We start from the raw sequence: 17,136 nt of genomic DNA on the forward strand, positions 1-17,136 counted from the left end.
TTGTCTGCTACATCAGGATACAAGTTAGGCCAGAAAAAAGGTTGCATTTTATAGATAGACTTGTGTGTCGCATGCATGAAAGAGGACCCGACTCCCTCTTTAGGCCAGTATCATCCCTCGTCAAAGACAGCACCATCTCTCTCTCTCTCTCTGAATTCTTAGTAGTCCCATCTCTTGGAACCATGATAAGGCATTCATTTGCACTCCAGAGATGTAGAACACAGAAGAGAGCATCAACTTCTTGCCTGGTACCGTCTTTTTGACCCAGCATAGTCGAGGAGAAGTGCTGCTGCCCTCTGAAACCCTTCTTTAGACACCCACCAGATTATGTGGGTTTCTGGATCTGGTAGGACCCACAAGATCACACTGAAATGGATCAGATGTCTCATTATATTTCAGGATTTCTATGTCATACCTGCTCCCTTATCCACTCAATCCTGGGCTGGGCCCCATAAGAGCCCAATCACTGTGGTCCAAACTTCTCTCTCTCTCTCTCTCTCTCTCTCTCTCTCTCTCACTGTAACCAGTGAAATATGATGCTGATTGCTGAATTCTCTCAAAGTCAAATCCAAACTTTTCTCGACGTCCAGTTGAGGAGCATCTTCATCTCCTCCTTTTGATCCATATTTATATTTGTACTCTGAGTCACCAGTCAACAATGGCCTGCCATGTCCATACAACAAGAAAGATCAAATCCGGTAGGAAGTGGTAATTGGTAAAACAGGGGACTCAAAGTGGGGAAGGTAAATATATGAAATGACAGCTGCAGGAATTCTAAGTGGTGAAAAGCTGTCGGGAGAGAGAGAGAGAGAGAGAGAGAGAGAGAGAGTGGTGGTGGTGGTGGTTTAGTAGGAGTGCAGCACTACCAACCAGTGTGGAAAATGTTGTGAGTTCTATTGTTAATTAATGATCAGCACATCCCTGGAATTCTCACTAGATTCCTTCATGTGAGTTTGCAGCATGAAGGAATACATAGTTCATGCCGGAATATATTCTCCAAGATGCAAGTTGATCGAAAGCAGAGAAGGTAGAAAAGATGAGCATGTTCTATGGCAAGCCTTGGTGATACCCTTCAGGTGGACTTCAGATGAGTTGTGCCAATGATTGCTATGAGGAAATCGAAGAGAGGTTTGTTACAGCAGTGCCCAAATCGAAAAGAACATTTCTTGGTGATGGATGCAAGTATTCCTTTGGGATCAAAGGTGATGATCATATCCCACTACTTGCATGGAACGATAACCATTTTTGGGGGAAATCAGTAGCCTGATAAATGTAATATCACGAGTGTCCTCTTCAAGAGATTTCAGGAACATGTTCTGTTTGCTGGGTTGGACAAGACAGAAGCTGCTGCTGCTGCTGCTGCTTCTCACAGAGCATGAACACCAAAAATGATTTGTCTGTGTCAGGCGATTTATGCCCGTTGTCAGATGGAACAAGGTTCCTTCATATCCATGTCAGCCTTCTAAGGGAATCAAATATGGATTCTTCGCTTTCCATAGATCATTCGATCTGAGAGGGGATTCCCACAGCAATGTCCAAATGGATCTGTCCATGAAGTCACGCTGCTGCTGCTCTTTGACATCGCTCATGTTGTTCAAGTGGAATGGACGTAAATATTCCCCAGGATCAGAAGAAGGTGATCGATTACATCTCACTACTGTAACTAAGCATTTAGCTCCTTCTACAACATTGCAACCATCTTTCTTGGGAAATCAGCAGCATGATAAATGTCCCATCACATTTGTGCTGCTAAGAGGTATCAGGAACATATTCTGCTTGCTGGATCGGACAAGACAGAAGCTGTACAGAGCATGAACGCCAGCCAGAATGATTTATCTGTATCGATACAATATATGTCCATTGTCAGGTGGAACAAGGTTCCTACCTATCTCCTTCTTCCAGAATCAAGATGGTAAAGTTAAGGTTTCACTAACTCGGTGGAAAATTCAAGCTGATCATTCGATAGATGCATGCATCATCTGAGACTCCTCCATTGTTTTGTTTGGAACTAGCAAATCTACCAGCCACCAAATAATGAATGATGTGCAGAGAAGGAGGATTGAGCTTTATGACAAGTTCTAAGTTGGTATTATTTCAGTTCATGCTCATCAACCAGGTGATTGACACAATCGAATGAAGTGTTGTGGTCTTCCAAGAATTTTGTGTATGGGGGGGGGGGGGGCACATTTCTTTTGCTGCTCTCCCACTTCACACATTCAAAGGCACAGCAAAGTCTGAACCTCCAACAGAGACTCCCATTAGCCATAGGACTGTTCAAACCATAAATCTTTCCACCAATGAGGACCATATCACAGCAACAAAAAAGCCGCACCACCTCTCCCCACCTTCCTCTCACCCTCCACAGCACACTATTATAAATAACTGCATCAGCTTGCCTTGGGATAATTGGAGCCCTCTTGGAAGGGGAGGTTTACCTTGTTCTGTTGGTTGTGAGCTTTCCAAGGGATCCTCTTCTGCTGAGGCAGAGGAAAGAAGGTGTTATTGTGTGAAGCAAGAGGCATGGACATTCAGACAGGTCATACTTCCAAGGGGGATTCCATGCATGCTGGAGTCTTTGTTGATTGGAAAGGAAAACCATGCAAGCCCAACAAGCATGGTGGCATGAGAGCTGCTGTCTTTGTGCTAGGTCTTTCTCTCTCTCTCTCCCTCTCTCTCTGAAGAATTTCTTTGCTGGATATCAGTAGCCACTCTAGTTGCTATTTATTTTGAGGAAGTCCTTTAGCTTCATAGCAACATATTGGTAGCTAAACTTGTTGGTCTGTACTTTATTGGAATATACAAGGCATCTGCCTGGTGCTTAGATTCAGAAATCCTGAGATGGTCTTTGGTTGCTTATTGTATTATGATTAGAGAAAATGATTGAGTTGCCAAAGGTAGCTTCTTTGGTGTTTTTGCTCACTACAGTTCTTCCTGTTCTGCAGCCATTCAAGCATTTGAGATCATGGCAATTGCTGCAGTTGGGAACAACCTCATCACATATGTCTTCAATGATATGCATTTTCCTTTGTCCAAATCAGCCAACATAGTGACCGACTTCATAGGCACTGTCTTCCTGCTGTCTCTGTTTGGTGGATTCCTCTCGGATTCTTATCTGGGGAGCTTCTGGACCATGCTGGTTTTTGGATTTGTGGAACTATCAGTAAGTCTCATTTCTCCTCATGCATCATCATTTCTTTGGCTTTCAGTTTATGAAGGAACATTGATCTATAGTCTTCCTATTATTCTGGCTATTCATATAACACAAATGAAGTTTGACACCACAAAAGGTGCCCAATGAAACTTGTTTGGAAGGCAGATGATTCCTTTTGCATACAGCATCCTAATTCACAATTGGAACAGTAGGAAACAAACCACTCTCACCTCTTTGAAGTAGATCTCATTTAATATGAAAAGATGCAATCCACTACAGACCAGAGAAGATAAGAAGGAAGAATGTTCCAAAAGAACAGAAAGAAACATGTATTGGTGCTTCTCAAAATGAGTCTGATCTCATTGGTTTCTGGGCAGGGATTCATACTTCTATCAGTCCAAGCACATCTGCCACAGCTGAGGCCACCACCATGCAACATGATATCCAAGGAAGAGCAGTGCATGGAGGCCAAAGGCTTCAAGGCCACCATCTTCTTTCTTGCTCTCTACTTGGTGGCCTTGGGAAGTGGTTGCCTGAAGCCTAACATGATCTCCCATGGAGCTGACCAGTTCAGGAAAGAAGACCCATGTCACTCCAAGAAGCTCTCCACTTACTTCAACACAGCCTACTTCAGCTTCTGTGTAGGGGAGCTCATTGCTCTCACTGTCCTTGTTTGGGTGCAGACAAGGTCAGGGATGGATGTGGGCTTTGGTGTATCAGCAGGTGCCATGGCAATGGGGCTTGCCATCTTAATCTCTGGTGCCTTTTTCTACAGGAATAAGCCCCCCCAAGGCAGCATCTTTACTCCAATTGCCAGGGTATGATCCAACACTTCCATTTTCTTGCACAGCACAGTCAACTGATCCAAGCAAATGCTTGTCTGTAGGATTAAGATGCATAAACTGATTACTCCCTAATTACTGAAAAATCTTCAGTTAATTTCAATCCTTATGATTGAGATACAGAAAAACAAATTCTTTTATGGTGCTCCTGTCATTTTCAGAAAAAGGCTAAGAATCTATGGCATCACCATATACATCATCTCTGTTAACTTTTAACCCTCAAGTTGGTCAGGTTTCCAGGACTAGAAATTTCATATATATTGGGGGACAGATAATTCATGATTGATTTGATAGAGTGATTGATGTCAGCATGTAGATTCTTTAGCCCATCACCAACAAAAGATATGTCAACTCCAAGAATTTATTCGACTAGTGTTTTGGAGCCTTGTGATTGTAGTTTTTGTCCAACATAAAAATTTTTCCAGGTGGATGAACAGAGCCTACAATCTATCTGTAGATCTGAGTTTACAGTGGCCTGAAACTTTCATCATTTAGGATACTTGTCATGACAACAAATCATCAATACCTGTAAGCATTTCTTCTTACTCTCCAAAATGACCAATGATAAATCTCTCTCGAACCTTTTCTTTAGCTAAACCAGAACAGATGGAGACTGTTCCAAGCCATGATGTTATTACTGTGTGTGTGCCATAGATATAGAACATCAACTTCAAAACCATGCACACATCTTGTTCTGACCTTTCTCAGTTTGGCCCTGCAAAATCATTGTGCAGGTCTTCGTAGCTGCATTCACCAAGAGAAAGCAAGTCTGCCCATCTAATTCTAGTGATGTTGAACCCTCTTCTTCATATGTGGGCAACCTTCCACGTACCAACAAGTTGAGGTGAGCAATGCACACAACCTTACAACCTTTAAGATCTCTCTGATCATACATCCGTAATGGCAGCCAGTTTGCTTGTGATGAAGGTTCTTGGACAAAGCCTGCATCGAAGCTCGGGATGGCAGTGGGATGAAGGAGAGCTCATGGAGACTCTGCACTGCTGCCGAAGTCGAGCAGGTCAAGATCATCATCTCGGTGATCCCCATCTTTGCATGCACCATCATCTTCAACACCATCCTGGCGCAGCTGCAGACCTTCTCCGTGCAACAGGGGAGCGCCATGAACACCCGCCTCGCCACCTCGTTCCACGTCCCCCCTGCGTCGCTCCAAGCCATCCCCTACATCATGCTCATCGTCCTCGTGCCGGTCTACGAGACATGCTTCGTCCCCCTCGCCCGGAAGCTCACCGGGACGAGCTCCGGGATCACCCCCCTGCAGCGCATCGGCGTCGGCCTCTTCGCGGTCACCTTCTCGATGGTCGCCGCCGCCGTGATCGAGAGGAAGAGAAGGGAGACGTACGTCGACTCCGGCGAGCTGCTCTCCATCTTCTGGATCGCCCCGCAGTTCCTCATCTTCGGGGTCTCTGAGATGTTCACGGCCGTCGGCCTCATCGAGTTCTTCTACAAGCAGTCATTGGCGGGCATGCAGTCCTTCTTGACAGCCATGACCTACTGCTCCTACTCCTTTGGGTTCTACTTGAGCTCCCTTCTCGTCTCTCTCGTGAACAAGATCACATCGAGCTCATCCAGGGATGGCTGGCTCAGCGACAATGACCTCAACAAGGACAGGCTCGACCTCTTCTACTGGCTGATGGCTGCCCTCAGCCTCCTAAACTTCCTCAGCTACCTCCTCTGTTCAAGATGGTACTGTAGCAACCAATCTCCATCAGCTGATCTACCACCAGGTCCCCATGGAGAAGACATTAACCACCTCAACTTCACTTCCTCCAAGCATGTTGCAGCCGATCAGGACATTCTGTAAAGAGCCATCACCTCTTCCATGATTCTTTATCTGTACTCTTGAGCTTGTATCAGGATAGGTAAAAGAAGAGGAAGCATGAGATGATCATGTCGATTCCACACCAAAACACTTAGTGCTGGTAAACTTTTTCTTTGTTTAATGCTTGGCTTGGCTGTGATGCATCACACTTCCACACCAATGTCAGGTCTAATTCCATCAGCAGCATTCTCCTGTCTTCTTCTCTTTCGTGGTTGTTCTCATCAGAGAAGGCATCATCAGCTACGCTGTGAACAAAACAACAAATTGAAGTGGTGGATTGGCACATCACAGCACAGCTGCTGTTGAGGTGATTTAAACAAAGTGTGTTGTGGGTTGATGAATGGAAACTCCACCAGAGGAGCAAAGCTCCAATGCATCAGCAAAGGTACCTTTCTGTGCCAGACATGCTGCATACACATAGGTCCCATCCAAGTCCAAACAAGAACTGCTTGCCATTATCATGTCACTCCTTGTTTGTGGATAGAAAATTGATGTGTTACTGATCTGCCAGATTAGCTTTTCTTATGAAGATCCATATTCTAGAAACTGGCATAGTTGTTGAAAAGTAATATACATCCAAGCAGATCAAACATAAGATACAAGAAGTCTTGTTTATATCAATTTATGTTTTTGGATGGTTTGAAATTTGGAAATGAAGTTTTATGCATCTCCTAGTAATGCATGGGATTGTGTTGTTCTACTTGGTAATGAATATGTACCTATCTCATTTATTTTAGATTGAGGGATCAAAATCTTGTTCTATAAATTTTACATGCAAATTAATAGTTAAATATCACTAATAATTATATTATAGTGCAAGGGACAATCTACTTTTAATTTCCGGCATCACTTAGAAGAATAAGACCCAATCCAGGATTGGTAGATCACCATAAAGGATGATTCTATAATGATACCAAGGGTGTATAAATTGGCAAGTTTAAACATGGTTTTTGTTGCTAATAACAACCATATTATAGGGTCCCATACAATCTTTTGACATCCATAATTGCCTGATTCCTATAAATTATTTCTTTTACAGATTTATACACCTGAATCAGCATCTTGTACATCCATAATCTATAAATTTATCTGAGAGTATTTTCCAATTTTAAGATTCCTTTATAACGATTTTTAAATGGGGAAGCATGCCTTACACCATTTAATATGATATGAACCAACAATGTAGTTACCATGTTCATCAGATATCTACAATCACCAAGAGGAGATGAGCTATGGACAAATATACCAAAAGATTAAAAGCTAACAATGACTGCACAAAATACATGATGCAAACCATATAGATGCAAGTGCTAAGTAGTTCTTCCCATATATGAGGAAAAATTTCTCATAGTGAAATCTAGAATCTATAACTAGCCGAAAACTACTAGACAAATGCAACTATGGAACCGGCCGATGAGATTTCACAGGTAGACACACATTTTCTTACTCTCGGCACGCATTCTGAATTCTTCGGCATCCTTCTTAGCTCTCTCCAGGTTCGCCCTTAGCCTATCGATCTCTTTGCCTGACCTCTTTGTGGCTTCCTGCGAAATCTTCTCTGCTTTTAGGCGTGCAGCTTGCTCTTCGGCCAACAGTTTCTTGAGTTTCTCCACGGTTTGCATTAGCTTATGCTCGACCTACAAAGGAGCCAGAAAAGGAACTCAAAAGTGATATACTGTCATAAAGAGAAGACAACAGAACGAAGTGTCACAGATCTTAATGAAAACAAATTAATGCAGAGAGCAATTGATGGAGCACCAAAGTTCACTCATGGAGAATAAAGCCCATGAAGATATAATCATCAAAGAAAAATATCACAGCCAATTGCTGCAAATCTAGATGAAGAACTCTAATAAAGGGTGCAGTTTTATGTGGAGTACACTATTTTGGCTGGAATACGTGAGTAACAATACCCAGGAAGAATATTATTTTCAAAACATAAGTCACACAGGAAAGACTGGTAATGCCAAAATGTTTGAGAAGGCTTGAGAAGTACAAACTACAAACGTGAAACTTTCGATGGGCACACAAAACCAGTATGTTGTTATAAACAATGACGTCGTTAAAGTGTATTTATCACAAATAGCAAAATCCACCTCAAAGTGGACAATGATGGATTAAACTAATGTCCATGTTCTATAAACAACACAAGAGATAACATGTAATTGCAGCTTGCAAGTTGTTTACACAAATCACATAAACAATTAAAACATTATCTGCAAACACATTTCGAAATGAGAAAACTGCAGAATCAATATCACAACCTATACAGCAGGATCACGATGATTGACCAAATATGTTCTTCACATTTATGTGCCACAGAAAAACTTCATGCTTAAATCTATAAGTCTAAAACCATCGCCAAGACAATGCTAATTCGAGGAACCATATGAATTAGATGTGATGGAATTTAGAACAAACAGCACACTTGTAAACATAGTTCGAGTTATGCAATAATCCAAATTTATGGTACTTGTGGAAGCTCCTATAGAGGCTCCATATATTATTTCTCAGTCAGTCCTTTCAGTTGTATATATAAAAATATAGATAGATTTCCGTTATCTGTACATGCAAGTAGCATCTAAGTGTGGTGTCTTCATTAGACGCTTCTCTTGCCGGTGAAGAACTCTGATTCCAAGCATTTTGACCAGCCATAGAATCTACCCATAAAAAACGCTTCTGATTTAGATGCTACTTGTGCTGGTGAAGAACCCAGCAATATATGAAACCATCGTACTTTACTTCAGTGCAACTAAAACTTGTGGCTATTCAAATAAATTCAATAAATACTTTTAATGTATATTTCTGGTTATCTAGGGTCTATTCAGATTTCAGACATCACAATGGTATTTCAATTGCATCAAATCTACGGCAATTGTCACTAGAATAAACTGAAAATCAGCCTTCTTGCTTGTTTCCAGAAATTTAGATACGGTTTCTTTTGGCAGCTGATGTAATGAAATACATATGTGACAGACTAGAAAGTTAAAGACATCAGATTCATCGTTTTACATGTAGTATACAAGTCAATTTCTATCTGACTCCACAAAGCGATGTTAGTATAGAGATATTCTGAAAAAGGAACAAATACAATATACCATTTCAGTTACTCGTGCAAGCTGATCATCATAGGAACTGTATATTTCTTCCTTCAATGCAGATATCTGTTGCTCAGAATATCCTTTCATAGATTCAACCTCTTTCTCCTTGTGCTGGAGCCTCAAAGCTCCTTCCTGTCCCCAAAGGGATAAAAGAAGTAAATAAACAAACAAACAAATGAAGAGACAATCAAAGACTTATCTACATTGTCATAGTTTTTTTTTTTTTTAAACAATACAATTTAGTGTCATAAATGCGAAGGTGCACAATTGGCTCCTTACCTTAAGTTCATCAAACAGCTTATCTGAAAATGGTTTTCCGCCATTGCTTGCGATGACAGAATCCACAAGATATAAAAGTCCTTGCATCTGCTTAGCTCGTTTGGTCTCATCTTTAGTCTTGTTATCAAAAAGCACAATCCTATTTTTACAGGATTCGAGAAATTTCTGAAAGAAGTTCAGCAACAAAATAAAACAAACAGACTGCATTAGCACTTTAAGAATACTTATGTTTCTTCAAAACCAAATAAGTTGGCAGAATCAGAGCGTGACGACACAAAGATCGTTATCATCCATAAGTGACATCTCGCAAACATAATGCACAGGCACCTTATTTAACATGAGATTCATATCATAGGCCTACCTATGACAATTATTCTTCTCGAATACATGCATGACCATATGAAAGAACTTGAATATTAACTGAATAGGCAAAAGAAGAAAGGAAACCTGTAGAGACTGATGCTTTGTACAACCTATGAATTCCTTGAGAGTTTGGTCACAGCTTTCCAGATCATCTCCACCAGTAAAAACTGCAATCATATAGTCAAGGATTTTCTCACCGAAAAAGGTTTTGAGACTTTCAATTGCAGACTCTTCTTCGGGTGAGAAACGCGATCTAGCAGAAAAAACCATAAGTATTGCATGAATGCCATCCTTTGCCAAATTTACACATCGAACAATCTCTTTGCCGGTGGCCTCTGATTCATCAGAATTATCAAACAGTCCTACAAACGCAAACAATGATGTTACCAAGAACAAAAGAAGACACTTGTGGAATGGATATCAATCATAGATAATATAAGCTTACCCGGTGTGTCAATGACATTCACAATCCGACCATCCTGCAACGCAGTGCTTTGCAATTCACAAGTACTCGTCACGCCAAACAAGCTAAGCCTTGACAAGAATGCCTCTCTGCCCAGAATACTATTGCCAGTTGCACTTTTTCCATTGCCAGTTTTTCCAAAAAGAACAAAAGTATTAACAGTGTTAACCGAGTTGGTGAAGTCCCGGTCATCATCTATGCTGCTTCTACTCATTGTTCAACACGAAAATCTGAAATTACCAAGAACAGAAAAAGAAAATGAGAATCAAATACAAAAAGTTCAATGCCATCACAAAATACCATTTTGATCATTGCTCAGAAAAATACATAGAACAGTCAGATCACAAGGGGGGGAAAAAAAAATCAAAGATATAAACTTCTGATTCACTAGGCAATCAATTCATCCATAAAGATGTCAAATTTTATCACTAAATGATACAATAAATCTTTAAAATAGCGAAAAAGTTAGAGAGCATATTGGTGCACCATCAAAAAATGAGGAAGCATGTCAGATTGTACAATATCAGAAAACATAAGTAAAACCAACTTCTCATATAAGTAGACATCAAAACAAGATTGGGAGAAAAAAAAAAAAAGAAATCATACCGAAAGATGGGATCTTGAAAAGGGCACAGCCAAGGACATTAGAAAACCCTAAAAATTGAAATCCATCAGTTTCGATTACACGACAACGGGGCACAAACGATCTTGGAATCAGCTGGAGAAGAGGAGGGTGTCGACCGCAAATATCGAATTGAAGTCGAGTAGGGAATCGATGAGACGGCGAAGCCGCGATCGAGGCGACAGCGACGACAGCTTCTTTTATCGGGAAAAGACCGATACTTTGCCGGATAGGATAGAATTCTGAGTCGGAGCGGTTGAGTTCTCCAGTTGATGCGACTCGTCCAACGGACTCGTTTGCCCACCACGACGTGACTCGGCCTTCGTCAATATATTAATTTTAATTTATAAAACGAAAATAAAATTATTGTGCTTATTGATTTCTTTTATTTAAAGAGGAAAAAAAACCATGATTTTTGTTTTTTTTTCCCGATAAATGTGACATCACTATGTAATGTGGCCCCCATTGATTTCTTGATAGATAGGTCTCATCATTCACTCAAATGTTTCACGAGTTATTTGTGGATCGAAGCTTTCTCAAAGGCAGCAAATCTTTGTGGGGTTCACTGTAGATTTCGTTTCTCCCAATTGTTGCATAATTCTTTGCATTTTAGCAAATTTCATCTCTCGCCGACATCTTTTAATTTTGACACGTGCAGATCTCTAATGTAAAAACCTTAATTACTTATAATGTTTTAATTTAATTCTATTAAAAAATTTAAATTTAAGTATTATAAGTCGACGATAAACTTAAAGTTAATAGACCATTTATCTCACATCATCGACGTTAAAATCAATCTACGATCATGATTTTAATATAATGAATAAAAATTTATTTTTTCTTGAAAAAACATGATTCTATTTATCTGAGAGATATCTAATGATGACATAAAACCTCTCCAATTTAATTTTAGAACCATATCAGCAAACAAAGCAAACAGATAAACAAGAAATTGGACCACAGATAATTAAAACCATGATGATGGGACTTCGAATAGCAGCTCAAAAGATGGAGGTGGAGTCATCAAGTGCACATTGTTTTCTTCCTCCACAAACATAAATGCTTTGGCAGATCTCTTTGTCTTGCTTGTGGTGTCATCAGGAAATAGTTTGGAGTCCAGCAATCTATGAACACAATTCAAAAAGAGATGAACTTGATCTTCTTCCAAAGAAGAGACACACACAAAACACAGATGTGGGTCACTGCCAAAGAGTTCATGTTTCTGCTTCCAAGTTGATTCCAGCAACATAAATATCTGCTGATTTTGCTGATCCTAATGAATAGTTAAATCTACTGAAGTTAGTACAAATCATCAGTGCCAATAGTAAGCTTTAGAAACAATAATTTTCATTCACAGTATCTATCTATCTATTTCAAATGTTTGCAATGTGACAAAGGCAAAAAAAAGAGTACACTGTAGAATTGTTTCTCTCTCTCTCTCTCTCTATCTCTCTCTATCTATCTCACTAGTGATCTTAGCTGTCCCAAGCTGATCAAATGTCTCATTCAGTTTAGTTATAGCAAGCATTCAATCATACTCAATCTCTTATAATTTTGTGGTCAGAAAAGTCAGATTAGAAATCCTTTACTGAAGTAAACCACCACTTAATGACTTTATGATTTGTATATCCAAGTTGTTTCAGTAGAAAAGAATCCTTCATAAAACATGGTGACTGCTGTTCATCATGGTTTCATGAGACTTGGATGGCAACTCAATTGTAGAACTTGCTCTAAATTAATATCATCATTCTATGTAATTTCTCTAAGCCAGACAGCTTATTTTCTTAGTTTTCTGCACACACACACACAAAAAGCATTAAGAGTGGTGTAATTTCAGAAGAATACAAGGTAAAAAGAAAAATAAAATATCAGATAAACTAATTACAATATTTTCACTGAAAAATGGAGCCAAAAAGACAGAAACATCACACAGACATGAACACACTTGAAGAGGTCCCATGCACCACAAGCAATCTCTTTTGTCGTCATGTTCTTTTGCTGAATGATTAGAGGCACCGCTGCCATCGAACACACCACGAGATCTGCCTCTAGACCAAGTGGAGTACACAGCTTCCACTAGTTTCCTTCTCTTCTCCTGGATTTTTCTCTCTCTCTCTCTCTAGATCTGCACCCCTTCCGTTGCTCCACTTCTTCTTCTATCTTTCTCTCACGCGCTCGCCCGCTCAGGTGGCCGAGGAAGCTCGGAGACCGGAGACCGCCATCATCTCCTTCGATGCTCCATCAAAGCAGATTTGAGCTTCTGTTCTCCCATGACGAGCGCTGTGAGATCGTAGAGAAGGAACACCAGAACTGGCAACTCCACTGGTACGTGATTTATCTCTCTCTCTCTTTCTCTCTCTCTCTCTCTCTCTCTCCCCGAAGTTGTAGTTTTAGGAAAACTTGTTTTGTATGCTACGATCAGCTGCATAAGTTTGGAGATGAATCGAGTGTGTCATACGATCCGTGGGATAAGATGAAGAGTGCCAAGGAGTGACACAGAATGTGGTCGATAGAGAGGTCAAGAGGTTCGTTTAGCACACAGGTCAAACATAGGGGGAATGACACGAGGTGGGGCCACACAGTGGCCACGTGTGAGTTCGGTGCCAACGTGTTAGACCCAGATTGGCATATGGCGAAGGGTCCCACCGGCTGTCGGTGGGCTGCGCGAGCTTGCTTGCACGCATTTGCTGGGAAGGAACACTTTGTCTGGTTCTGATACGGCACACTCAATCTTCATACGTTAGTGAATCCAAACAGTAGATCTGCATAGGGAATCAAACGAAGAACCCTCCACAAATTAAGACTAAGAAGATTGAGATCAGCAATGCTTATAATCAGAGAATACTAACAGCAACAAGAAGAACAAAATTGATTTGTCTGAGTATGATCAATCCACTCTTGTTCTCACATTCTATGTTGATGTTGTTGTTTGTGTAAAGAGCAAATCTAGATATCTTGAAGAACACCTGAATACTTCGCATCAAATCTGCTTCGTTCTTCTGACTGACAGGGCTCATATGAGAGATTGATCACCGTTTAGGCCTTGATAGATGCAGGCATGGCCGGATTCCTCCACCCTTTCTTCCATCTCCTGAGCACTCTTCTTCTGCTAGCTTCTCTGCGAATCTCGAACTCCCAAGATGAGCAAGCCCAGGCGCTGCTGCATTTGAAGAGCACCCTAATTGACCCTGCAAATTTTCTCGAGACATGGAAGGAATCCAGTTCTCCATGCAGGTTTCTTGGTGTCACTTGTGACTCCACCTCTGGTGAGGTCACTGGGATCTCACTGCCAAGAAGTAATCTCTCTGGTGAGATCTCACCATCGATCGCCCTCCTCAGCAGCCTCACCACTCTTCTCCTGCAAGAGAATTCCATGTCGGGGACTGTTCCTGCGGAGCTGGCAAACTGCATGAATCTCCAGGTCCTCAACCTGTCTTCCAATAGCTTGACGGGCCAATTACCAGATCTCTCAGGCTTAAAGAACCTCAAAGTCCTTGATGTCTCGAGCAACAAGCTTTCCGGTAGCTTTCCACCATGGATCGGGAACTTGTCAGGCCTGGTTGAGCTCGGCCTGGCCGAGAACGACTTCGACGAGGGGGAGATTCCGCCAGGAATCGGGAACCTGAAGAACTTGACCTGGCTTTACATGGCGAACTGTAATCTAAGCGGAGAGATCCCGGACTCGGTATCCGAATTGTCCTCACTTGGCACACTCGATTTCTCTCAGAACAAACTCTCAGGACCATTACCAAAGGCAATCTCGAAGCTGCGCAAGCTGTTCAAGATCGAGCTCTACCAGAACAATCTAACTGGTGTGATACCTCCTGAGCTATCAGACCTCACTGAGCTCCGAGAGATCGATGTCTCCCGGAATCAGATCAGTGGGAGAATTCCAGCTGAAGTCGGCAGTCTCAAGAAGCTCACAGTGATCCAATTATACAGGAACGACTTCTGGGGTGAGCTCCCACGAGGCTTCGGTGACCTGCAGTTCCTCAGTGCATTCTCTATCTATGAGAACAGATTCTCCGGGGAGTTTCCTGCAAACTTTGGAAGATTCTCACCTCTGAACAGCTTTGACATCTCGGAGAACAACTTCTCCGGGCGGTTCCCCGGATTCTTGTGCCAAAACAACAACCTGCAGTTCCTGCTTGCCCTCGAGAACAAGTTCTCAGGTGCATTTCCGGATTCATATGCTAACTGTAAGACTCTGCGTAGGTTCAGGATCAGCCAGAATAGCTTCTCGGGTAGGCTTCCGAATGGGATTTGGGGACTGCCATTTGCGGTCATCATCGATGTATCGGACAATGGGTTCACCGGAAGAATACCTTCGGAGATAGGGAAGTCCACCAGCTTGAGCCAGCTCTCTGTGCGGAACAACAAGCTATCCGGTGAGATTCCAGCTGAGATTGGGAAGCTCTCACAGCTACAGAAGCTGTACGCATCCAACAACTCCCTCTCAGGTCGCATTCCATCTGAAATCGGCAGCCTGTACCAGTTGACAACTCTGCATTTGCAAGACAACGATCTTAGTGGATCCATACCATCAGAACTTGGACTGTGCAGCAGGCTGGTGGAGATAGATCTTTCACAGAACACATTGGGTGGTCGTATTCCGGGAACACTGTCCCAGTTGGCATCTCTCAACTCGATAAACCTTTCGCGGAACTTGATCACAGGTCCAATTCCAGATGGTTTGCAGTCTCTTAAGCTCAGCTCTATCGATTTCTCCGGTAACAAATTATCCGGAAGAGTTCCTCCCGGTCTTCTCGTGATAGCTGGAGAAGAAGCATTCTCTGGTAATCCAGCACTCTGCATCGATGGGAGATCAGGAAACAGATGGGATCCTGAATTGGGAATGTGCAGAGTAAGCAGCAAACACAGATATGTTTTCGGAAATAGAATGGTTTTCACAGCCCTTGTTTTCTCAGCACTGATCATATTTCTAGCTGGACTAGTGTTGGTGAGTTACAGGAGCTTGAAGCTTGATGAATCCATTAGAAATAAGGATCTTGATGAGTGCATGGAAGATGAGCCGGAGTGGAAAATTGAGTCATTTTATCCACTAGAACTGGATGCAGAAGAGATGTCGAATTTGGATGAAGAGCATTTGATTGGCAGTGGAAGCACTGGCAAAGTTTACAGATTGGATCTAAGGAACAGAAGCACGGTCGCCGTGAAGCAGCTGCTGAAGGGGAATGAAGCTAGAGTTTTCATGGCAGAAATGAACATACTAGGAAAGATCAGGCACAGGAACATACTGAAGCTTCATGCTTGCTTGACAAGAGGGGATCTTAGTCTCCTTGTGTTTGAGTTCATGCCCAATGGCAATCTTTATCACGCCCTTCGCCGCGAAGTAAAAGCTGGGGAGCCAGAGTTGGACTGGAACAAGCGCTACAAGATTGCCATGGGTGCAGCAAAGGGGATTATGTATCTTCACCATGACTGCTCCCCAGCCATAATTCACAGGGACATAAAATCCAACAACATACTGCTTGATGAGGACTATGAAGCTAAAATTGCCGACTTTGGGATCGCGAAAATAGCAGAGGAGTCAGATTCAAGCTGTTTTGCTGGCACGCATGGTTACATCGCTCCCGGTATGCTTGCTCTCCATCATCATATTACTTCTTTTCCTCTGGGCATCTAAAATTTGAATGCATAATTAGCCACCATTTTAGATTACACAATTATCAATTTAAAGGATCATATGCATTTCAACTTACTGATTCTGCTGGATTGTTTGATCTCAGAACTGGCATATTCAGTCAAGGTGACAGAAAAGAGTGATGTGTATAGCTTTGGTATAGTCTTGCTTGAATTGCTTACCGGGCATGGACCTGTTGAGCCTCAGTACGGTGAAGGCAAAGACATAGTCTACTGGGTTTCCACTCATCTCAATCAGCAAAATGCTTCAGAGATTTTGGACTCAAGAGTGTCAAGCCCTGCAGAAGAATGCATGATGAAGGTTCTGAAGGTTGCAATCCTGTGTACCACCAAGTTGCCAAATCTAAGACCTACCATGAGAGAGGTGGTCAATATGCTGATCGATGCAGATCCTTGCAATCTTGCTGCCAGGGAAAAGAACTACTACAAGAATCTTTAGCTTCCATGCCTCTGTGCCATGACTATGAGCTTTTAGATCTGTTCATGGCAGTTCAGAAACACCTGTCTTCCTTTCAATCAGCAAGTCAAGGACACAACTATTTCTTCAAAAGTCAAAAGAACAACAAGAACAATCATGGTTAGAAGTATCTCAATTGAATGGTTCAGTTTAGTAATATGGTTCAGTATGTGAAGTTTTCTTCGGTTTTGTTTATCTGTGTAATTATAACAAAACTCCAAAAAAAATTATCCTGTAATAAATGAATCTATTAATCTCTAGATTTTGATGCTATATTTTTTTCACCTTGTCATGAAGTTATGAGTCAAATTGTTTGTGTCCACAACAAAAATCTTGAAATATCTGAACTGAGGA

At 41.7% G+C, this 17,136-nt stretch overlaps 3 protein-coding genes across 6 annotated transcripts; 2 read left to right on the forward strand and 1 right to left on the reverse strand.

Annotated features, from left to right (window-relative positions):
• Window positions 1–2,239: 2,239 nt before the first annotated feature.
• LOC135592695 (protein NRT1/ PTR FAMILY 4.3-like) lies at window positions 2,240–6,029 on the forward strand. Its single transcript, XM_065082321.1, has 5 exons — window positions 2,240–2,647; window positions 2,943–3,160; window positions 3,529–3,969; window positions 4,728–4,837; window positions 4,921–6,029. The coding sequence occupies exons 1-5, from the start codon at window positions 2,521–2,523 to the stop codon at window positions 5,813–5,815; spliced, it is 1,791 nt and encodes a 596-aa protein (XP_064938393.1). The 5' UTR covers window positions 2,240–2,520; the 3' UTR covers window positions 5,816–6,029.
• A 1,037-nt stretch (window positions 6,030–7,066) lies between these two features.
• LOC103997461 (immune-associated nucleotide-binding protein 9) lies at window positions 7,067–10,940 on the reverse strand. 3 transcript variants are annotated; one of them, XM_018818154.2, is made up of 7 exons: window positions 10,781–10,937; window positions 10,646–10,693; window positions 10,022–10,269; window positions 9,661–9,938; window positions 9,214–9,378; window positions 8,932–9,066; window positions 7,067–7,470 (listed from the first exon to the last, which is right to left on the reverse strand). In XM_018818154.2, exons 3-7 carry the CDS (start codon window positions 10,251–10,253, stop codon window positions 7,255–7,257), a joined length of 1,026 nt encoding a protein of 341 aa, XP_018673699.2. In that variant the 5' UTR covers window positions 10,254–10,269; window positions 10,646–10,693; window positions 10,781–10,937; the 3' UTR covers window positions 7,067–7,254. The 3 variants fall into 3 exon arrangements, with proteins under 3 accessions (XP_018673699.2, XP_009416964.2, XP_018673700.2); XM_009418689.3 differs by having other exon boundaries at window positions 10,646–10,940; XM_018818155.2 differs by lacking the exon at window positions 10,646–10,693.
• Window positions 10,941–12,559: 1,619 nt separating this feature from the next.
• LOC135592696 (receptor protein-tyrosine kinase CEPR2-like) lies at window positions 12,560–17,066 on the forward strand. Of its 2 annotated transcripts, none has more exons than XM_065082322.1 (3): window positions 12,560–12,986; window positions 13,672–16,258; window positions 16,412–17,066. In XM_065082322.1, the coding sequence occupies exons 2-3, from the start codon at window positions 13,720–13,722 to the stop codon at window positions 16,762–16,764; spliced, it is 2,892 nt and encodes a 963-aa protein (XP_064938394.1). In that variant the 5' UTR covers window positions 12,560–12,986; window positions 13,672–13,719; the 3' UTR covers window positions 16,765–17,066. The 2 variants fall into 2 exon arrangements, with proteins under 2 accessions (XP_064938394.1, XP_064938395.1); XM_065082323.1 differs by having other exon boundaries at window positions 12,678–12,986; window positions 13,712–16,258.
• Window positions 17,067–17,136: the final 70 nt, after the last annotated feature.

Source organism: Musa acuminata, chromosome BXJ1-9, assembly GCF_036884655.1.
Source record: "Musa acuminata AAA Group cultivar baxijiao chromosome BXJ1-9, Cavendish_Baxijiao_AAA, whole genome shotgun sequence".
NCBI classification, from domain to species: domain Eukaryota; kingdom Viridiplantae; phylum Streptophyta; class Magnoliopsida; order Zingiberales; family Musaceae; genus Musa; species Musa acuminata.